The 24,943-nt window shown below is 34.5% G+C and overlaps 1 protein-coding gene and 1 long non-coding RNA gene across 4 annotated transcripts in view; one reads left to right on the top strand and one right to left on the bottom strand.

Annotated features, from left to right (window-relative positions):
* Nucleotides 1–24,943, bottom strand: part of LOC136828721 (uncharacterized) — a 207,757-nt gene that overhangs the window by 68,790 nt on the left and 114,024 nt on the right. The window lies entirely within an intron of this gene.
* Nucleotides 1–24,943, top strand: part of LOC136828719 (uracil nucleotide/cysteinyl leukotriene receptor-like) — a 145,690-nt gene that overhangs the window by 50,465 nt on the left and 70,282 nt on the right. Inside the window, exon 2 of one of the 3 annotated variants that reach the window (XM_067086870.1) lies at nt 22,997–23,705. In XM_067086870.1, the coding sequence (XP_066942971.1) occupies nt 23,357–23,705 (349 nt within the window). In that variant the 5' untranslated portion in view covers nt 22,997–23,356. Of the gene's footprint in view, nt 1–22,928; nt 23,706–24,943 lie in introns of those variants that run through there. The other 2 variants (XM_067086871.1, XM_067086869.1) reach the window with 2 other exon arrangements.

Raw genomic sequence — 24,943 nt, 5'->3', positions numbered from 1 at the left:
AAATCATCTGTTCCAGACGGAATATTTCCGTCTTTTTCTACACTTCTGCAATCCGATTACCTTGAGGAAAACAGTCGCTGAAGGAATTCCGTTTTAAAGTAGGCCTAAAAGAAATGGAAACGTTTCCTACTGAATATTAAACCCCTCCATGCTCAGTGATGCTTGACATAGCTGGTGAAGATGTTGTGAAACATGTGAAAACTATAATTTACTTTGTTAAATGCAATGTACTAATGCACATTTTCTGCACTGTCGCAATTGCAGTTGTATGAGAACTTGTAGAATTTGCCATGAAAGCCATTATGCGGCCACTCACTTCCACCTGTAAGTTATTCACGTACAAAGAAGGTATTTCGTCAATTTGTCAGCTTCATGTGATTCAGTTCAGTAGCTATAAATGACATGGTTTATGTTCAGTAGACTTGAAAATGGAATGGATGTAATATTTTTTTATAGTGTTACTGAAATAATTGATAATAATGCTCAAACTAATTATCATAAGGTTGTCTATGATACTGAAGGCTGTAAAGTAACGTGAAAGAAAATAAAACTTGCATCAGAGATATTATGAATTACTATAAAAATAATGTATTTGCATAAAATCACAAAAGGCAATTCATATGTAAAATTCAATGGTGATTTTGCACTTGCGTGAAAGGAGAGAATAATAATGCATTAGAAAACAGAAAAAAAGACTTAAGGACAGTAATGACTATTCAAAAACAAATTCCAATAAATAATACTGAGAGATGTGATTATAATAGTAGCCATAATTAACTGTATTATTCCTGTTCTTGTCATTACTAATCAAAAGGTTATGTGGATTAATTTAGAAGGGCCTTAGAAACTTGCTAAAACGGTTTCATAGCACAGAAAGCACTCATGTGAAAGGAGATAAATAAAAGTGAAAATGGAGAATCAGGATGAAATACTGATGAAAATGCAAAAGCAATGAAGAAGCAAATAAAAACGAATAAATGAAGACACAATGAATCGGTAAATCAGAGATAAACAAGTCTGAAAGATTAAAGCGAAGGAGTGAGAAGTCCGGTACGGTGAAGAAGACTCAGAGAATCACATTCCTTTAGAACCTTCCCTTAATCCAGACATTCTTGTAATAATCCTGTTTAGCCGCTCACAAGTACTCTAGCCACCGTACCGCAGCATAGCATCTTAATTTTTGAGAGAGAAAGCTTTGTAACGGGAATGTGGAGGACTAGAAAAAACTGGGGTAGGTTCATACCACAGTCGAGAGAGACTTTCAGATTTTAACAGGACCTCTAACTCTAAACAGTGTCATTAGCTCTCACAAAGCAAATAATTATGGTTGATGAAATTTTTCGAAACAGTTGCTATTGATCAGCACACGAAATTCAAGCACTTCATTTCACACGAAATTCAAGCATACCGAAGTCCTAAAACTTGGGCTTCGAGATCGGATGTCAGAATCCTAAAAGACTCCTGGAAGGTTAGAAATTAGCCTGCTTTGACTTCATTCTGCAGCTATCTTGACTTTTAAAAATCATGTTTACATTAAAAGTTGCGTTCATGAGAAAATAATTCAATGACTGTAACAATTTTATTGAGCCGATATTCTTTATAGCAACTAGCTTGGATGTCTAGGATTTTCCTAATGTTACCGGTTCAATTACCAAAATTAGGTGGAAGGACCCAACTTTTAGAGTGGTCTAGTTGCCTATCATTATTTAATAAATCAGGACAAAAGGTGTATCAGAACCAAGATGAAAGATTTACCTTAGATTTCAGGTTATTATAATTTTCTCTGTAAATCTTCAACCCATTTTCTTCCCAAAAGCTTTCAGAAAAGATTTAGTTTTTAAACTATAAGTAACTATATACTGTAAGTTGAATCTCGTATATTTATCATGGAATAGCTATGCATATGGGTTATCAAGCCAAGGCTTATAACTTATCTAGAATTGGATGATTCATCTTGAGGTGGACTAAATCAAAATTTCGCATAGTTTACAGCACAATTTCTTGACTGGAGATTGGACAACTATCTGTAATATAACTATTAATAACAGTGCAACTTTGCCTTCTTTTTCCCTATTCGGCACATGTGTATACCCACACGTGCCAACTAAGAAAAAATAGAGCAAGGTTGCACTGTAATAAACAGCCGTCACAGATAGTTGTCCAATCTCCAGTCAAGACATTGCACTGTAAACAATACAAAATTCGAATCCAGTTTTAGATGAGTTATAATCCTGTATAGCCACACATTTTTTGTAGTTACGGTACTGAAAATATATAGATTAAGAAATAGGGGAACCCGTAGAGGAGGAACAAAGGTCACAGCATTGAAAAACAGACTTTAGTTCCAACTATGTAGAAGACGTATGTTAAAACTTATTTTATTTCATTATTTGGTGATTAAACAGGGTATGATAAAAAATTTCGTTGGTATTTAAAAATGATAAAAATCACCTTTTTCTCAATTGGAAATTAAAGATCGAGTTTTTGCTACCGTTACTGCCAGAGAATTTAAGGACAAATACTTTACATTTTGTGAGAAATAAACTCAGTTACATAAGTTTTCAAGTTGATAACATACCAGGCTTCTGTGAATTAATAAGAGCGACTGTTTTGCAGTAAATAGAATATCTGTTGCAGCATTAAAAAGCATGAATACTGAAAATCCCAGAACTGTTTCGTAATAATAAGATTTTCAAAAATTGGACATCGCAAATATTTGCTCAAAGGCCTTGAACTATAATACACATTATCAGAAATCCAGGAAATAATACATGAAAAATTCTGCAAATGATAATGAAATGAGACACTAATACGAAAATTATACAACATACATACATACATACATACATACATACATACATACATACATACATACATACATACATACATACATACATACATAGTTATCTATAAGGAAAATCACTTTAGCCTTGTTTAATTAAAGTCCTATGATACGCCAGACTCACATGCTTAGTTGTGGCAAGCGTAAAGTATTGGGTACTGTCATAAATTACGAATATGATTAGGAAAATGCAAAAGTATTCAAATCAAAAGCAACCAGTGAATCAAGATCTGTAAGGTCTGCATGACATTCTAATTCAAATATATCCAGAATCAGAGGCAAATATGAATAATTTTTTCCTGTGAGCAAAGTCATCATTCTTATCCAGTTACAATGAAGTTGATAAGAAGATACTTCTGAGACCTCAGTAGACTGAGACTGCCACATCAGCACTAATGATGGATTTGAGAGCAAGCCATAAGCCTACAGTACTTCCAGTATCCAGATTACATTGTCTAGAACCCCTGTTAAAGACAGCCTCGATACTTCTATTCTATACCGTGTCAGTATTATTTCTTGAGCTTATCAATTTATTTACTTGTCCATTTTTACCTTAAAACATAAGCATTCTTGATTCTTCTTGACTGGTCCATAACCAAACCGAGGAAATCAGTAGACCCCGGACTGTTTCAGTTCCTCTATCACCAAGTTTTCAAATCATTGTCTTACCTTCGTTTCTCAAATTTAATAATCTTTGTTTTATTAGGAGGCGGGTTTATGGCTTTCTTCTCTGTTAGCCTCAACCTTTCTTCGTTCATCTAACCCTCCTAGCCTAATAGTTTCTATATACATTCAGGTCAGGGCCACATATCTGTATAATTAGTCCTTGGGAGATAGGGAAAGAACATAAAAACTGAAGAATCTTACACTCTTTGTGAACCATAAACTAAATGTGCTCTTCGGAGACCATTCGTGCATGGCACTGAGCCTAAAACTTAAATAAGATGTTATTAAACGACCTACAAAAGCGTACATTCTTGAATCCATTGCAAAGAGATATATGCCTACTTAGGAAAAGTGGCATTCTTGAGCAATATTAAGGCAAGCTTGCCGTAAAGGCCATAAACAGGCAGTGTCAGATTCTCTATGGTCTAGTGACGGTGTATGTTTTAAATGTTTTAGTAATTTAGTCCATCCTATTTTAAACGGGAAGAACTTTTTATGACTCCTCCACCCCTTTTTCCTAACAATATCTGACATCATGAAATTCAGAAGTCGATTAATCAGTGAGACGAAGTTTTGCTCAACGGCCCTGAAAAACAGCTATGTCAAAACGACTTCTTTTACTGGAAAAGATTTATGAATTTCAAAAGCAAGAAGGGGAAAGTGATGCTCAATACCTTTGACAACGAAAAAGTTATCAATCTGGGGTTGAAACAAGACAACTCACTGAAGATATTAAAATAGCTAGTTAAAAAGTAAAAGTCCTCTAGGGCCTCTGTAGGCTCATAGGGCAGGCGCTGATCTCCTGTTTCTTAGGCCGACAGCCAATGGGGGACAGGTAAACAGACATGACTTAAAATGTGCTAGCTGTAACTAACAACTAACAAAAGTCGCCAAGTGCCCATTTTATCATTTTATTACTCTAGAAGCCACACTACACTGACTACCATGAAGAAGTCCAACTAAGGTCAAGACGAGAACTAACGTTCAAAAAGTGTAGAGCTGCAAAACACATCAGCAGGCTTCACAGTCGAAAGTCAATTACAAAATTCCAGATGATTATGCGCATATAAACTAGAAATGGCAAACAATATGATTACGTAAATACTCTTCATCATTTACATTTTCGTTCATCAATATTGGGACACTACTTCCATAATCAATCAAAGTTACAGGTTAATTTACATTTTCATTTACAAACAGCAGAGTGCTGACGTTTTCCCAGATGCTTATCAGTGCCAAAAATGATTAAAGCAGCAACTAAAAGAAATCCGTGCCCAGATTAAAACTCCGATCCTAAACATATCTAATCAGCTGTTACATGTAATAAATCAATCATTTAAGCCTGTTTTCAAGCACAATCTCCTTGTCGAACATCAAAAAGTAAAGTACAAATAACTAAAAGGCAAGACGTTGGCCTCACTTATTCTGGAATAAACTGTAGGAACAGTAGTTAGACATAAGACAGACAAACAAAGACTACTAACAATTGAAGGTTTATAGCCTTTGCTCAAGAAACTCTTGGCATTACCTGGCTAATCCATTTAAAGGATTACTAATCCCTAACATATTCAAACCTAACACGATTCTGCCAATATTCAAGGGGATTTTGACGGCTCAAGAGAGAATTGTGGTCTTAAAATTAGTTATGTAATGTTTGCTTCTCGGCCTGGTGTTCAGAAGACCAGAGCTTTTGCTTAATCTTCTAATCTACTGTAGTAATAATTCAGATTTGCTTTCCATCACTGATTTCCTTTGTCGAATGGCTGTTCTTTTTTAAATATGTAAGATCGAAATTATTTGAAGTTACCCTTAAGTTTACCAGACAGAAAATTGATAATAACTGGAAGAGAAAGGGTGCCAGCAAGTCAGAAATTTGAAATAAATTAAAGGAAAAATATTGGAAAGAATCACTTGCTAAACTAAACGAGCAACTTCCACCTTTGGTCCTTCAGCTTACAGAATTGTTCTCAGAAACAATTTTAATCAAATGTAGTCACTTGATATCCCAAAGTAAAAGTTGAGGGCCTGCCAGATACCAAACTTTTAATTGCTTCGCAGTTAACCTCATTTACATGACGGGACAAGACCCTGACTTCCTCGTTAACGAAGCCTTTCAGAGAAATGTATTTGCCAACATACACCTGCACACATTTGTGTATGTGAAGCATACATGTTAATGCAATTTTTAAGGATAAAACAAGACCCATTTCCTGAAAGTAAACCTTAGTATACTGATACAAATTCACTTAAAATCCTTCAGCTTTACGATGACTACAGCCCTCATCATCAGACAAAGTAAAGCTTTCTTTCCTACTGACAGTGAGGACAGAAGTCCTCGTAAAGCTGAAGGATATTAAGTGTATTCTTGAATATACATCAAGAATTGCACCCAAGAAAAGGCTCAAAATTCAATCCTTATCTTTAGCTAACGTGATTGTTCTTCATAGTCTTCAGTGTAATTTTTCCTATCTGGCCGTCACACACACACACACACACACACATATGATATATATATGTATATATATATATATATATATATATATATATATATATATATATATATATATATATATATACATATACATACATATATGCATTTACTCTAACTATGAAAATGAGGAAGTTCTATTTGTAGATGAGAGAATGATGAGAACAAGGTAAAGATGGCTTGGACATGTCCTTCGCACCATCCTGTGAAAATAGTACGTGATAGGGTCAGCTGGCTCCTTTGGGACCCATAAAAGCTGAACGACCCAGACCTACTTGGATGAGAAAAGAGAAAAGGCAGTAGTTCAGGCTCAAAGTCGTGGGATAAGTAAATAGATTTGTGTTAACCCTTTCACTGCGATGAACGACTATTGCCATCTGTTGGAAGTTTTAAGAAATACGGGCCTACAGTACTTACCGGAAACATCTTCCACATCACTTGCAGAATTTGGTAGGTTACTGGGGTTTTCATGATATTATGTAAAGTTGGATTCATGATATGTAAATTTTCTATATATAAATATATCTACATTTATTCAAATATATACTGTACATATACACATGCATGTATATAAATATATAACATTATATATATATATATATATATATATATATATATATATATATATATATATATATATATATATATATCTTTTTGTCTTTTGTTATAGACCAAGTCCTTATTGCATTCCTTGACTTTAATGAACTTAGCTTTTTGATGGGCAATGAACAGAGGGAAGTTGTTTTTACATTTTGTTATATCCTTATCCTTGAACGTACAATGAAAAATATTAACTATACAGAATGGATATTTACATATGAAACTAAACACAAGCAGTACATGGATTCCTTTGTGTAAATAACATCATTGTTCCTCCGGCAAACATAAGTCAGTCTAATTTCCTTTCCGTCAGATTGAGGCTGGCTCCTACCGCCTCGTGCCAGCTCGTAAGAACTGCAAGTCTTTTCTGTAGTCTTTTGTTTGCTTTTTCCAAGTGTTCGGTCCTCATCTCGAGGATCATGAAGTCGCGGAGTGACGTTTCGTTCTTTGCCCGCAGATTTCTCAGCTCATCTTCCAAAAGAAGATTCCTCTCGCCCATGCTGCCATCTCTTCCAGCCGGTGGTCTTTCGCTTGCAGTAAATTATCCTGCTGACTAAGCTTCATTTTTCTCTTGTAGCTGACATTGGAGGAAGCCATTTTCTTTCGACAGCTTTCCAACTTGCTCTTGCATTTCTCGAACGTTTAACTGGAGGTTTTCCTTCTCAGTCTTACAGTGGTTGAATTCGTTTCCTAGTCCTCTGATTCCTTCAGTCATCTGCATCCTCTGTTCTTCCATCTCACGCAGTTCCGTGTCCAGCTGACTTGGTACTTCCTCTTGTTGACGAAGTTGACAATTAAGCTTTGCCAACTGAGCAGTCAGGCTCATTACTTTGTTGTTCGGGTATCACTTAGCTACTGGACAGCGGCACCGTTCTGAGTCAGTCGCTTATTTTCTGCTTTCATCCTCGTTATCTCGTCTCCCAGCATATTTATGCACATTTTCCTGAGCCGGCATCTCCTTCTGCGTCAGCTGCCTTTCATTCTCAAGCAAAAGGATCTTGTCCTCCAAGATTCTGCTGTTCCCTCTTCTGCGTGTTAAACCGTCCTGTGTACGACTGCTTATCCTTCCTGTCTGTTTCCAGTTCCTTTCTGTGCATCTCCTTTTCTTTTTCCGTTTTATTTTCTTGTAGGGTATTTTTCAGATCATAAACTCTTTTGGTTAAGTTGACATTCGCCAGTATCAGATTCTTCCTCTCTTCTCTTTCGAGACGAACTTCTCCCTGCAATGCTTCAGTTTTCCATTGTAATCATCATCTTCGATTTTCTGCATCTTAATGTTGTCCAGTATGTTGCCTGTTACAGCGCTAGCCAATCCAAAAACAGCAACCAGAAGCAAATTCTTGATCCCAGAGGCGGCTTCCAGACCTGGGTCCATTTTGCCGGACAACAGCACACCAAAAACTGCTACTAGGCGGAGGCAAGGCAAAAGAAGTTGTAGACCCATTTCGAGTCTGTAACGACAGAACCGACTCTTCAGCTTATATTCACCTCCTCTCACATTTTTCTTTCTGTGTTTTTCAGAATTTTACAAATTTTCTCTAGAAAAATCTAAAATTTTCCAATTTATGCATCACTAAATCCGGAAAAAAATATCAAATAACCTTGGAGACTCGTCGTTATGGATTTCACATCATTAAACATAACTCTTAATCCCGACCATCTTTATCACTTGTATACCATCAGAATGACTCTTACTGGCTGCTCTAGGAGCAAGATCCCGTGCCGGAATACGGCCAACTTATTTTCAAACAACATGTACACACCACACACCTGTCTCAGACCCACTATTGTACCAAACGTTTTACTCTCTCTCTCTCTCTCTCTCTCTCTCTCTCTCTCTCTCTCTCTCTCTCTCTCTCTCTCTCTCTCTCAATGATTGCGTAAAATGTTTGGGACGTGTATATGTATATTTGTATATATAATCTATATATATATGTATGAATGTATGTATATGTACATATACACATATATATTATAAATATGTATATATATATATATATATATTATATATATATATATATATATATATACATATATATATATATATATATATATATATATATATATATATATATATATATATATATCACTCTAAGAAATCGAGGAAATATTATCTGCTTCTGATTCAGAATCTGATTATGATATAGATGATTCTGACCTGGTGGAAAGTGAGGATGATGATGTTAATGATGGTGATGATGTGCTGATATGTTGCTGTGCCATACACATGGACTGAAGTTGAATTAAATGATAATAATCCCAAAGAGGTCGATAGTACAATAATTTATACACTCATAAGGTAATTAGATTGACAATTTGACTCCTATGAATGCTTTGCTAAATTATTTCCCTAGGAAATAGATGATAACGTAAAAAAGAATTAAATATTTCTATTTTATGATAGCCAAGAAGCAAACTTTGCCTAAAAGATCATGGTATGTTTATTTTTCAGTTGAAATTAGTTCGCAAACTTACCATTGAAAGTTATCTGAGTTAAAACACCTTCATATTAGTTACATCTAGTTTCAGAGCAGTACTTGCAAGGGACAGATATCAGTTTGACGGCGCAGAGAAAGGATGATTGGTATCATTGAAAAAATAAAGACATCTATATTATTTTGTACATATTTTGAAGTATAGCATTTATACAGAATGTACAGTACAAGAAGTATTGCAAATATGGAACATGAATATATGATACACTGATAGTGTACTAACAGGATTACTTGTGCCACTAACGAAGACCTCAGAGTCAATGACTTTTCATTTTTTTTTTTTACTTTTTCCAATTTTTAATAATTTATTGACGCATGATGTATTAATTGCAAGCTAAAATGAAGTTCATTCCTGAAAATATAGGGCTTAAAGGTGTAGTACATTTTTCATTTTTTAAGCTGGAAGCACTTTCAAATGTGCACGTAGCTGGGAATGAGAGTCAAAATAAACTCCGCTGCGAAAGGGTTAAATGGAGGGTAGAATGATAGATGTTTCCAGATAATATTGTACTTACTGCATGAGAACTATGAGATGGAAGGGTGAAGATATGAAGAACTTTGTGGAAGATGAAGCACAGAAAATATGTAAGTGATAGAATTTTGCAGAGATCCGTTGTACAGTGCTGGAGGCAATGGCGAAGACATCACTTCCTCTGATTATATACATATGTGTATATGTGTATATATACAGTCTATATATATATATATATATATATATATATATATATATATATATATATATATATATATATATATATATATATAAGCAGTTGAAACATGGAAAGACAGCAGTAATCGACAGGATTACAAGTGAGGTGCGACTATGCAGTTATGGTGATGGGACTGAGAGACTGATCAGGGTGTGTGAGATATTTCTCGGTGAGGGAAAGGTTCCGTTGGGATGGGTGAAAGGCGAAATTTTACTTAAGTATAAAAGGAAAGCTGATGAAGTATACTGTAAGAATTATGGGGGCATAACATTACTTGGTATACTAAGAAAGAGATACAATAAAATTTTTACTGAAAAAGTAAGATGAAAAGGTTTGCTATGAAACAATTATGTGAGGAGTTTGAAAGAAGTGGAAAAAGCAGTATGTGGCTTTCAATGACCTAGAAAAGCCTATGACATTGCTGATAGAGAGGATATGAGGAGACTGTTGAGGGTGTATGGTATAGAAGATTGAGTTATTACAATTGGTTGAAACTGTAAAGAATAGTTGTGGGATAAGAAAACGGGTCGTTATTGGAGTGTGGGATGACTGATGTTTCAAGATGATATGGTACTTATTAGGAATAATGAAGAGAAGCTGCATAAAATGGTAAAGGCAAGTGTGACAACTGAGTCAAAAGTAAATGTGACAGAATAGGGCTATTAGCTAAATGGGAATCAGGAAGAATGAATAAAAAATGTTAATAAGAATGGTGAAACAACGGAAGAAGCTGATTTTCACTGGTATTTGAAAGTATAGATAAAAGAGTATTGTAGGATAAGAGGTGAGGTTAGTTACAGAATTGGTGAAGTAAAAAGGTTAGGAAGGCACTTTAGACTTGTCTATGGAAGCTAATGGCAGGTAATATGAAGGCATTCACTGAACCAGCTCCTTTATGGAAGTGAAGTATAGATATGAATTTTGAATCAAAGAAAAATGTTGAAGCTGTTGAGATGGATTTTGTATAATTGTGGCATGAATGCTATTCAGATGATGAGATATGTGGGATACGTATTAAGAAAGTTAATAGAAGTGCGAGGACTGATCAAAGTGTTTTGAGATGGACTGGTCACGTGGAAAGAATATCGGACAACAGATTAGTGAAAAGTGAGCAGTTCGGAAGTTCTGCGATGGATGTAGAGAAGAACATACAATATGCTGTTAGACTTGATGACTTGCACAATTGTTCTGTGCATTCATAAAATTAATAGCAGTACCTCATTTAAACAGGATTATGTCTAATGGAAATTCGTATTAAAAAAAGTTGCAAGCTTTATAGGACTATCTGTCCTCATCGTCTGGTACCCGTAGTATTTTACAGCCATCGGATGATGAGGACAGAAATTCCTTGATAAGTTGTAACTTTTTTTGAATAAAATTCTTCGTTAGACATCATCCAGTTTAAACGAAGTCCTGTTATTGATATATATATATACATATATATATATATATATATATATGCACACACACACACACACACACACACACACATATATATATATATATATATATATATATATATATATATATATATATATATATATATGTATATATGTACATACATAGATACACACACATATATACACACATGTGTTTGTGTGTGTGTGTAGTTGCTTTGCATCATTCTGTTTATAAATACGTGCATAACCTGCAGCATCAAGTAGCATCATATGAAAACTATATTATTGGACATGATTGTTTACTTGGAAGCGTGTTGCTCCCCTCAAACCTCTTATCTCCCTTTCGCGGAAATCTAACAAAAACACGTCCAGCGGAAAATACAGATTTTCCGCTTGTTTTTTAGACCTCATCTACAAGTACTGCTTAAATCAGCTTGAAAGGGCCATGGATATCATATATCCCAAGAGGAAAGCATTTCAACGCATGTCATCCCAACGACTGGTTAGGAAACAGGAATCCTTTTAAATGATGTGTTGGCAGAGAGGGATTATTTTAACGCCTGAGAAAATGAGTCGAAAGCCAAAGGCTTTAAAGCGACGTGTTTTCACCCAAGTCGAGGTTTTCCTGAGTGTTCTAGTGGAATGGTTGACGAGGACTCTCAGTTCGATTTTACGCTTTGCGGGTAGGGAAATTTGACGCAGAGGCGCATTTAAAATGGGGGAAAAGTTGAGTATCAGGATGGAGTTAGGAAAAAGGGAAACTGGGTCGACGGATTCTGGAATGTTTTTTCTTCAACACTGTCATGGTGGAAAATACGAAGAGAACTTCATCCCGCGATACTACAAACTCAAATAAAGGGGAAGGTAGCTTCGCATGGGAATAACCGATGTGCTATATGATTCAGTATCTCAAGCGAATATTTTCTTTTAATGCGCTAAATACAAGGTTCTGGTGCCTTGTGGGATCCACTGTTGTTTACCCGGGAAAGGTCTGTTACAGGTTTCTGGAACAATATTGACCCTAATTTGGGAACATAACCAAGCGACGCGTTTAAAATAACAGTAACGGCTTTAGAATAAATCAAGAAACAACGTTTAAAACAATTTCTAGAAAAAAACGGATGTGATGGTCTAAGCGTTTGGACTATACTAGAAAAACCGAGACGAGCACATACTCCCTCTACAAAACGATATTATCTTAGAATTCGATTTCCGTTTTAAATTCGACGATTTGACAGATATTGATTATATACTAGAAACTAGTCACCCCCCCTGACTAAACAAAAAATTTTTCTTCGGTTTATCGTCAGTTCCTCCACAAAATGTCACTGAAATCCATCAACAACGTTTCTAGCCATCTCCTACAGGCAGCCAGTTGCGAAGACCAACAAACAAATCATACGCAGAGCAAATAAGCAAACAGACGTGACTGCAGACCAGCCCCACTGCCGGGGGTAGCGATCATCGCATACAAGCTGAGGGAAATGAGATTCCTGAGGAGTTCTTTGATGCGAAGGAAAAGTCGGAACAAGGGCGAAAGCAATGCTCCAGGTGACGCTGCAGTTAATAGAGTGTTTTCCCAGGTGTCTGCCAGTCTCCCTCAATCCATTCCCTGAGAGTTTAATAGCAAAGCAGTTCTTCTCACTGTTGGGGAATTCTTTCCTTTCCGTTGCTGCCTCGGTATCAGTGGAATCGTTTCCCGTCTCCATATCGTTGAACCCATGAGCATAAGGGGGTGGTGGGGGGCGGTAACTGATACACAGTTTAGATGAAGAAACGACCGGGAAGGATTTTTTTCTGGTCGATAAAATATTATTGAGCTTTTCGATGATGATTAGGTTTATTTTTATTTAATAGCGTGGGCGTCAATATTCATAAATATTTTAAACAACTGCTGGAAGACCTGCATCTCTCTCTCTCTCTCTCTCTCTCTCTCTCTCAGCAAATATTTTTTTATGAGATGGAAAGATAGGATGGGTAACTGCAGTAGGCCAGAATGAAGATAGAATGGAAGAAGATAAGAAAGAGAGACAGAGCACTAATTCCAAATGAAAGAAAGGCCAGAAATTTATTTCTTTGTGGGAAAAAATAACTTTTCCATTAAACCATAAAACTTACAATAACTAACTTTGCTGTACCGAAGAAACTGTTTTTCTCTCCTCAAAACAACTGGACCATGACACATTTGAATATTTTAAAAACGAACCTTCCGAATTCTTGAGAAAATCGCCAGAACTGCCTTGCAATTGGTCCTAAAGACCAAGGATTACAATTAAAACCTAAGAGGTATTGTAATATTAGACTCTGATGATGTTATCCCACTGTTTTTACAATCATCAAATTCGTGATTTACACTCGAACAAAAAACAGAACGTTAAGAACACAAGTATAAGAATTTCTGCATCAGGCAAAGAAATGAAATTATGCATATGTATACATATAAAATATATATACACATATGTGTATATATACATATATATGTATATATAAATATATATATATATATATATATATATATATATATATATATATATGTATTTATATATATATGTATATATATAATATATATATATGATGTTGCCTTGTAGTATGTATATCCTCCTATATTTTTTATATATTTACTCATATATTTATCATGTCTTATGTGTAAAGATAATGACTGTTGAAATTTCATATGTAGTGTAGTATTAGATCTCAAAAGAATTAGTGCCTTAGATAACTTAACAGTGTAATTTAGAATGAATAATGCATTTTTAATAGTAACGTAATATATGAGGAACACGTGTGCCGTAGAGAAGGGTTTGTTTTGCTTTAGCAGTCATCGCAAAAGATAAAGCACTGACAGGTCGAGATAACAATTGCTGATCCTTTCTGAAAACCAATTCGGGTTTTCTGTTTTGCTTTGAAAACATGCCAGTCATAATTAGCCGGAGAAATCTGTTTGATCATGTTGGGTTTCTGTAAAAGCTTTGTCTCATACGAGAAGGAGACGAATGTTTTGCAATGTTACATGCATGGTTCTGGTCATGTATGAATTTTTGAGAGTAAAGAACACATGGCAATTGCGTCATGTTTTGTAAGATTGCAGTTCAAAATGTATTGCTTCCTTCTAGAATTTACTTGTATCTCGTTCCCAACATGCCTTAATGACGTGACTTGAGTGTTTCATGTGTTACTGGAATCCCCCCAAAATTTGTTCATTCTGATTTTAGAGACCGTTAAAGTTGGTTCCCTCTCTCTCTCTCTCTTTCTTCAAAAGAGAGAGGTTAATGTAGAATAGTTGTGTGGTCACTGGTATGAATCTTAGCTTTTGAGATCTGAGTATAGGAAAAGTGTAAAAATTTGGTTGTAATGGCACCTGATAAAATAATGTGTTTTGTGAATCGAGATCAGCTGCATATTCTGGGATTTTACAAAGGTGTTCACAAGCTAGTATAAGGTAATGTGGAATTTACTTATTATTACCATGGCATAATAAGGCATATTAGAGAAGTTTTGCCTTAGTGAAACTATTATTAATAAATCTTTTGTGTATTTTTATGTGTTCTTGTGTTTGCAATCTCTTGATTTTTATTGGTGATTTAGCATTTATTTACTTGGCATTTTAAATATTTCTTGATAATTTAACATCGCACACTTGATTTAATTTTCATTTATTAAGATTTTCTTTTCAAATCTTGAATAATTCTTGATAGTTAAAATTATGCTTGATTAATTTACCTTCTTCTAATTTAAAGTGTTTAAGATTTAGTTTTGTTTAATAATTTAACTCAAGAATTAATTAAATTTTGTGTTATTTTCAAGTAAGAGTAAATTTTCAGATTGTGAATTCTAATTATAAATTTTGAATTTAACAATAAATTTTTGTATTTGACATTTTTAAAAACGGTGTTTCATTTATTGACCACCAGTAAATAGGATTAATTGTGTGTGCATAAGGCAAAGTGATAAACATGTTGTGTTCCTTTAGTTTTGCTAAAGTGAATTAAGACCAGGGAACCAGTGAATTAAGACCAGGGAAACAGTTAAAGTTGTTTGTTGGAGTGAAGCCCTTTTATTCTAGTATATTTCGTGTTTAAACCTCACAATTCTTCTGAAAAACTTATTTTGATTTTTCATGTGATTAATGATCTTTTTAAGGGATCACTGTTACCTTTAGAGTACTCAGTCGTAATCCTTAATTCTTATTGTTACGAGAGTTCAGGTATCTGGCTGAAGTGAGGTATTTTTTTGAAACCTGTGATTAGTTGTGTAATAACCAGGTACTTGGTATGCATCGTGAAAATATATAAATATATACATATATATATATATATATATATATATAATTATATATAAAAAGATAGATAGATAGATAGATGTACTTCCAAATGGAAACGGAGGGGGAACCACAGAAGAAGTAAGGAAATAAAGATGCTAATTTGTCTCAACAGTTTCGCCTTCCATATGGCACAACTGTTGTGACAAATTAGCATCTTTATTTCCTTTCTTTCTCTGTGGTCTCTCCTCCGCTTTTAATTGTGGAGTATATCAGTATATATATATATATATATATATATATATATATATATATATATATATATAGAGAGAGAGAGAGAGAGAGAGAGAGAGAGAGAGAGAGAGAGAGAGAGAGAGAGAATCTACTGGTTACTTTTTACCGGATACGTATAATTGTATTAGCTTCAATTCCATCTTAACTTCTCGAATGCTGTATACTTTTTGAAAACGCTTGTCGTTACGAAGCCTTAGATCCAAATGCAAGAAATATGATGTAATTCTAATAACAGGTAGCGGGATTCGAACCCACGTCCAGAGTATCAGAACGAGGTCAAGTTATCAATGCCGGTTATCTGACCTCGTTCTGGTACTCTGGATGCGGGTTCTAATCCTGTTACCGTACATTAGAATTACTTCATATTTCTTACAATTGGATCTAAGGTTTCGTAGTGAGATGCGTACTCACAAAAATTTGAAGAATTCGTGGAGTTAAGAGGGTATTGTGGCTATTACAATTACATAAACTCGGCCCCTGGTGACGTAAAGAATTGAATTAGGTATTTTTCTGATAAAAAATTGACTGTGGTGAGTCGCTACCAGGGTGGAGAAGCTATGGGCCAGCAGGTTCTTTCTAAAAGACATGCTGATAACCGAAAAGCCACCCCTCCGTTGCAAAACATTAATATGATCTTTTTGGTGACCAAACTTGATAAAGCCTCTTTTCGACAAGCATTTCTTTGTTTTCCTGTCTGTCTATCTTTTTCTCTTTCGATACATATATATATATATATATATATATATATATATATATATATATATATATATATATATATATATATATATATATATATATATAAATATATATATATTATTTATATATTTTATATATACATACTGTATATATAAATATATATATATATATATATATATATATGTATATATATATATATATATATATATATATATATATATATATATATATATATATATATATATATATATATATATATATATATATATGTATATATATCGAAAAGAGAAAGATAGACAGACAGATAAATGCTATTCGAGAAGAGACTTTATCAAGTTTGGTCACCAAAAAAGATCACATCATTATTTTAGATGAAAACCCATCTCTTGAAAAAAAGGCCATATAAACTGTTAAATATTTAAAACGGAGGACAAAGCAACCGCACAGTTGGAAGTGAGAGGAATCTGACTCTTGGTTTCGCGATACCCAATCAGTCTGTGCTAGCAGACGAAGCTGCAATTGGTGGTGCCAACAGTATTGAAGGTCATAAGATGAATGTCTTAAGTACAAGCTGTGCCAATGTATAATCAGGAGGCCTTAGCACCAGTGCTACCAAAAAGAATAGTGGATTTAGATTCTCATTTGACATAAAAGCAAGACATTCGGGTATAAGTAATTCCAAGAAGAATCTACTTAAAGAACAGCTAAAGTTTATAAACAAACTGACTTAGATATACTGTAAAATTACGACAAACTTGAGGATTTTAATGTCCAAACTCTTGGACATTTCTATGGATGGAAGGAAAGAAACTAGGTAAAATTTTTAGAAATATAAAGGCCCTGGAGGCATTTGACTGAAACCTGTTTCATTTTCTCGATTCAGTGACCCAAAATGAACGCATCAAAAAACCTGAGAAGCAATGGAAGATGAACTGCTGGAAGCAGTCATCTGCGTTATGAATGGGCAGTGTAGATGGCGATTTAATCATGTTACTGATGAGATCAGGTTGAAGAGCAGATATAGGCTAGATCCATCCTGGACACCAACAGAGGTAGGAAAAGGAACAAACATGGCAGTACCAAATAAGGCAGTAAAAAGGATTAATCATGCTAGAGTCTTGAAATAAACTTACAGCCATTGGACGTGGAACTATATCAGGGAGCTCTGAAAAACGTGTTATGTACCAAATCCTGACGAAGCCTATGCATATTTTAAGAGGAATGACATAGAATGTTGTCAAAGTGCCAAAAGAGGATATTCAGGTAAGAGTGAGGCTTAGCGGTCGTAAATTGATCTTGTTCTCTGTAATCCTTACTGCTTGTCACAGAAATGGCTGCAAGATACCAAATATTTCACATGGTGCAGAGTAAGTAGAACTCCAAGATCAGATAGAGCATAAATAAAAGCAACTGAACATTAGTTGAAGGGGCTGGTGTGATCATCCGTCTTGAGAACAGGCTATAGGAAAAGGTGCTTCCTGAGTAAAGGATAAATGCAACCGTTTATAAAGAGATTTAAAAGGTTTTAAATTACTTGGCTAACTTCACAGGCAAGGTCCTCAAAACTCTAGGAGATTTTCATCTTTTAAGATTCATAAGTGAATAAAAAGGGTTGGAAAAAGACTAAGTGACTAGGTAGCTCTACTTGGAGTAAACTGTACGGTACACATGAACAGACTTGTTCTCTTGGCGAAGCGGGAAGACTTAATAAAATGGCAAATGGCCAGCTTTCTTATATCTAATTTTTAACAAAATAGTGATCATGAGATTAATAATATTGTAAAAGTCAATATCAGCGGGCGTACTAGTAATGAAATGCAGTTGATAACCATAAAAGAACTACTGCAATCACGAAGTCCATTATCATTAGCGATATCGATTCGATAATGAATCTTTGAAAAATAAAAATGGCAAGTTCATAACGCAACGAACATTTTTCAGACTGTTTACTACCCACGACGTGAAAAAACGAAAACAGAATTTTCCTTTTTTCTACCTTTATATTGCCTATGGCGGACGGTAAATTCATAAATCATGGTGACTTCTACGATGAATAATGATGATGATGACGATGCCTAAGTGTGAAGTTAAAATTACACGAATATATGAAAATCCTTTGGTGGAATTTCTTGGTTGACATGTTAGCCATGTTTCGCCTCTGAGAAAGTTCGAGTTTACTATTTTAGATATTTTGAGATCCCCTGCAAAGTTTTGGGAGACCTTCAGAAGGATGAACGATGTGTCAAAAAAAGAGAGCTGAAATGCATTAAGATTTGTAATGCCCTGATGTTATTGACCTACTATTACCTTTTTTATATATATATATATATATATATATATATATATATATATATATATATATATATATATATATATATATATATATATATATATATATATATATATATATGTATATATGTGCATATATATGTATATATATATATATATATATATATATATATATATATATGTATATATATATATATATATATATATATATATATATATATATATATATATATATATATATATATATATATATATATATATATATATAATATATATATCCAAATAACACATCTTTACTGTGCATGTATATTCACATTATAACCAAAATAAACAGCGAGGTTGATCTTACAGAACCCCTTTATCAACTGCTATGAAAAAACGATGGAAGGCAGTGCAGGGAATAATTTTGAGGAGAAGGCCACGTGTGAAATTATACATAGAAGTTTTACGAAGGAGATAAACAAGATGGACATGATGGAGATGATCCTGAACACCGAGGAAGGATTAAACACACGACCGCGGGAATCATGGATAGTTCAGGAACAGGAAGGAGCTGTTGAAGATCAACAGGCAGGTCACCCCAGGGATTAGGAAAAGGAGAACAGATGTTGGGAGGACCACACACAATGTATTATATATATATATATATATATATATATATATATATATATATATATATATATATATATATATATATATATATATATATATATATATATATAGTGTGTGTGTGCCTGAATGTAGTCTCTGATGGATGAAGATTGCCTTCGAAAGTTTGTAGTACTTTGGACATTAAAGAATCTGGAATCTAAACCATCACGTCATATTGAAATTTTACACTAGAAATGTGAATATATACATATAGTACACACACACACACACACACATATATACATATGTATATATATTTACTCTCACATTCATACTTGCACTGGTGAACCGTCTGTGCAGAAAACCTCCATAGCCTCACCTGGTTCACACACTAATGAACACGACCTGGTGCACACATGGCATCAACTTTCTATGATTTAACTCTTCTTTTGTCACACCATCTCCATTTGATAACTGATTACTTTTAAATTCCTGGACAATTCCACCATTTCCATACCTCTATTATCCATATTAATATTTATGGTCCCATGTTCTTGATTCCCATTTATCTTCATAAGCTTACGCCTCTTCCCTGTTACACTCGAGTTTCTCGTCTTTGAAGTTCTGTTCATTTCTGTCAAAAGTTTTTGTAGTTTCTCTTTACTATTCCTAGTTAGTGATATAAAATGTGAAAAAAACTAGAACTCCCATCCTCTGCTCATGGCCCATTTTTCTTATCCCTTCACTATTTATTTGTCTCTGATTTCTTTTCTTTGACTTCTTGCAAGTTTACATCCATCAGGATATTAAAGTTGTGGAGAAATAATACACCCTTTGTCACTGAACTGCTTGTATATCAGACCAGTCATTCTCCCATATACATATTTTGACACGCACTTCTCTCTGGTTGGAACAACAAGTTAATTGTTTTCAGCCACTCCTCTTCTGTAACCTGAATCCTTAACATTCCCACATTACCCCTCTGTCAGTCAATTCAATCATTAGGTTTCTTTAAAGTTCGTGCGCCATGTACGACTTTTTAGAACGAAACTAATTTATAACACCATTCTTTCCATATCAGTCGTTTGTTATCTGTCTCAAATTCTTGCCGTACCGCTTCCTTGCTACACAAAATCATGTTATGCACTATGATTCGTAAATTGTCATCTGTTACCTTTACCCTAATACAATGTAACCCTTATCTCGCTCATCCATTTTTAGGAACCTTCCCAGACCCAAATAGACCTTATACACTCTGGACCGTCAATCAGTCGCTCTACTTATAATTTCATCATCATTGGTGTCCTCGAGCACTTCTCTTTATTTGCAGTCTCCATGTTCACCAGTCACTTCTAGAGGCATTCTTACCCTTACACAAACCTTTCTTGTTTCATTTAGCTCTGACTCCCTCATATTTCCCAAATTTATCTAATGTTCAAAATATTCACTCAATAATCCCTGAACTGCATTCGTTACAAAAATCGTCTCATCCCCAATCTGTACCAACTTCAATATTTCATTTTGTGAGAAATATTTTTAGTACCTTTCTTCCTGCATTTACTTCCCCGTAGAACAGCTTATTACCCCTAAAGTTGCTGCTCACAAATAAGACATCAAAGTAGTCAGTTGAGGCTAATTGTTATCTTGGTGGTAGTAAGCAGTCTTACTTTCCTGCTTTAGAGAGCTCCAGTAGCCTAAGATTCTAAAAATGATTATTGCTTATGATGTGGTTGTAAAAAAATACTTTAATTGACTAAGATGAAATATCAGTAATAAGGGCATTACAAATAATCAGACCAACAGAAATACCACTAATGATGATATATGAAGTAATCTTCTTCAAATGGGGTAAGTACGACACACATGAATTTTCATGGGTAACATAAGTCTAAACATTCCTTTAACCGCCCACGCCGTCAGATAACCCCAGCAACGATTCAAGTACGATCAATAAGCTCGTAAAGTGAGTTGCCTTATGTCTTTTATTACTGACTTATTTCTCAAGACAGAGGAGCACCTATTGAAGAGTTTCAGCCATTCTGAAGAGGAAAAACCCTTAAATAGCGGATCTCCCTCTCTCTCTCTCTCTCTCTCTCTCTCTCTCTCTCTCTCTCTCTCTCTCTCTCTCTCGGTCAACAGCAACCACAAATTTCAAGTCAGACTGCCGTGGTAGCAAGCAGTATAACCCAGACCGTGCAAAAGTGTCACTGGCTTTGGGTATAGACATAATGGCTCTCAAGGAAGGCGAGAGGATAAGACAGGATTGTGGAGCTCTCGTTCAAAAGAAATGCTTTTTCTGATGAAAGTGATAATGAGGCTTTTATCTCTATGAGGTAGATAACAATTATGATAACATACTTGCTACCCTGCGTGCTGTGAAAATCACCAAGTGGCTTTTTGCATGAGGTGTGCGAGACACGCAAACAAACAGAAACATAAAAAGAGTGAAAGTAAGTGAAAGACTTTTGATTGTAACTCTTTCTTACATTTGTTTAGCAAAAAACATTTTGACTTGCGTAGAAAGATGTTGATCAAGTCCCTTGATTGTAAATAAATAATAGATGCTTACAAAACCCTTTTATCTTTATAAAAATACTAAGGTCAAAACCTTCGCCTTAGATAATTCTTTGTTTTGCCCCCAAAAAAGTTTCAATCTGTATAGGAATATCTTGCTAGTCTCTGCGTAATCGGAACACCCAAACAACAGTGAACGCAACCATTAAGGGAAATTTGGAAACTTCTGATCCCAAGTCTCATTAGTTGATGGATGGGGGAACTTGAGTTACGTTAAGTAAGTCGAAGTTGCGCTTCAGGAAAGGGAAGATTATCCTTTACAATGAATTTTATTATCATGTTTCATTATCGTTTTTGTGATAAGAATCTCAGGCAAGAGAATTAAGGGGCTATAATTGTAAATATTTTACTCTGAAATGTTTGGATTTTGGAAAATCAGTTTTAACGCAATACACACACATATATATACACACACACACACCACACTTTATTATATATATATATATATATATATATATATATATATATATATATATATATATATATATATATAATGTACATATCGTCTAATGGTCGCTTTTACGAGATATATCGTATTCTTAACAGCCACGATAAAATGATATCTTCAGCTTCTTGATTTTCTCGTTCTTTTTTGGATATGCTAATCGCTACAAGCCTTCATACATTCTAGCGACGAGGAAGGACCTCACTTTATATATATATATATATATATATATATATATATATATATATATATATATATATAAATATATATATATATATATATATATATATATATATATATATATATATATGTAATATATATATGTAATATATATATGTATATATATATATATATATATATATATATATATATATATATATATATATATATATATATATATATATATATATATATATATATATATTGTATATGAGTCTGTGTTTCATGGGAAAATATACATATGTATCTGCAATATGACCAGAAGCTCTAAGGTGTTTATAGTAAAGTACACGTGACCGTATCTGTTTAATTAACATTCATAAAATTCATTAACGTTTCCTGGAAGTCTCTTTCCCAACAGTTAATTAAATTCGTAACTCTAACAGTTCCTTCATTTGGTCGAAATTTGAACAGTGATGAAAATGTGAGTGATTAATTATCATATGAACCTGTGATGTTTTCATAATTTAATTCTTCGGATTTATTAGACAGATGAAGCAAAGCAGAGCACTAAAAAGGTGCTATGATTTCAGCATTTAAATCTAAAAAAAAAATGATGATACTATGTGCGGACGGAAGTCCAAAAGAAATCTGAAAAGTAATAGACTGAAAAATTGAAAAAGACATCATCGTAATTTTTCCCTGTTTGACATTTAATGATGTAACTCTATCGTGCTGTGAGTGTGAGGTACTTAAAACAGTAACGAACTTCAGACAAAACGCAGGCACATCTTCAATAATGAATCTAATCAACTGAAGTGAGAAAGCAGACCGACGCACTATCAGAAAATGAATTCCACAAACGTGACGTGGAGTGAGCCGACCACGTCAGTGGCCAGTCCCTCCTCTGGGACTTTGCTGAATGACTCCAGCTACGATGCACTCGACCAAATGCTGTTCAACCAGACGGTGAACTTCACTTATCCGCCCGTGAGCGTGGGCGTCGGGACGGAGATCACGGCGCTGGTCGTGTTGATCGTGGGCGTGGTAGGTAACGTCGTCGTCATGATGGTGTTCCTGTGGCGCCCTTGGGGTAGGACGCCTCTCCAGGTGGATCGGGTCGTAGGGCTTTTGGCGCTGACGGGACTGGCCACCACACTGACGTCGGTTCCTACGCAGCTCTATTCCTTCTCTACAAGTAAGTGCTTGGGTTGATGACACATTTTTCGTTGATATGTGTTGTAAGAAGCCTTATGTCTGACTTGTAATCTATATCTTTGTTGCGTTGTTTCCAAGTGTTCCTTTTTATTTTGTGATAGTCATAGATGTCCAGATACTCTGGTTAAAGAAAGTCTGCGTGTATATATTGTCCTTAATTCTTAATTTATAATTTTCCTTTTTGAAAAGGTAAGTTTGTTGCTCAATTTACATTTCTTCAGATCTCACCCAATTAAATGAACAATTTACCCATTCTATCATCCTTTGCTTAGCAGACTCATCCACAATTTTGGACCCATGATCTTCTTTTCTCTTTGTGTTTACTCTTTTACAAAACAACTTTTCTGAATCACCTCCTCAGATTCACTGTCTATCTTCAAAATTTGCTCTCTTTTTACTGATATCCCACCGACCTTGCTGTTCAGGCTCTTCTATATATGCTTATGATCTCTATTGTACCAGTCATTGTACCTCAACCTCCGTTTTCCTTCCTTCCAACACCTTACTTAATTAACACACCACTTAATGTAATTATTCATATTCTTAGTCTGTTATATCTACAAAAACTCTATTACTCTATCCATGAATTTTGCATTCTTTTCTTATATTTCTTGCACTCCCATGCCTTTTACACAAGCCCATTTTTTATCCAATATATTTATATTCTATTCTCAGTTTGTTCCAACGAAACTCACTGATCTTACTCAAATTTTCAGCCACAGTTTCAACCTTTCCTCTCCAACTTAAACCTCTAACTGTTTTAATTTGTGCTTCACTCAGATAATTATCAGATATGCATCGAGCCAACAGCTTAATCTTCATTGTCCTATGTACCTACGTATAACCTGTAAACCTCTTCTAACAACATCCTTTTATAAATAGTCATAAAAAGCTACAAATGTAGTTCTTATTATCAATGTTAACAAGAACACAAAATTGTAGTTCTTATTAATTCGAGGAACCTTATACCTACTAATTATGCCATCTGCTCTAATCATCTTGTTTTATACTTTTGCATTTAAACCAACTGACAGCCCAATTTCCATGTTTTCCAAACCAACCAAGTGCATAGTGACACTCCGACTGTGCGTGTGTGTATGTGCGTGTGTGTTTCTATATTTATGAATATGCAGTGTGCATAAGGAGGTGCAGTGGACGACTAAACGAACAAAATTGTAAAAATTATGCAATATGAAAATATCACGGAAATAAAAGGCC

The sequence above is a fragment of the Macrobrachium rosenbergii genome, chromosome 43, assembly GCF_040412425.1.
Source record: "Macrobrachium rosenbergii isolate ZJJX-2024 chromosome 43, ASM4041242v1, whole genome shotgun sequence".
NCBI lineage: Eukaryota > Metazoa > Arthropoda > Malacostraca > Decapoda > Palaemonidae > Macrobrachium > Macrobrachium rosenbergii.
Note: the sequence above shows the minus strand (reverse complement) of the source record. Positions and strands in the feature narration are given on the sequence as shown.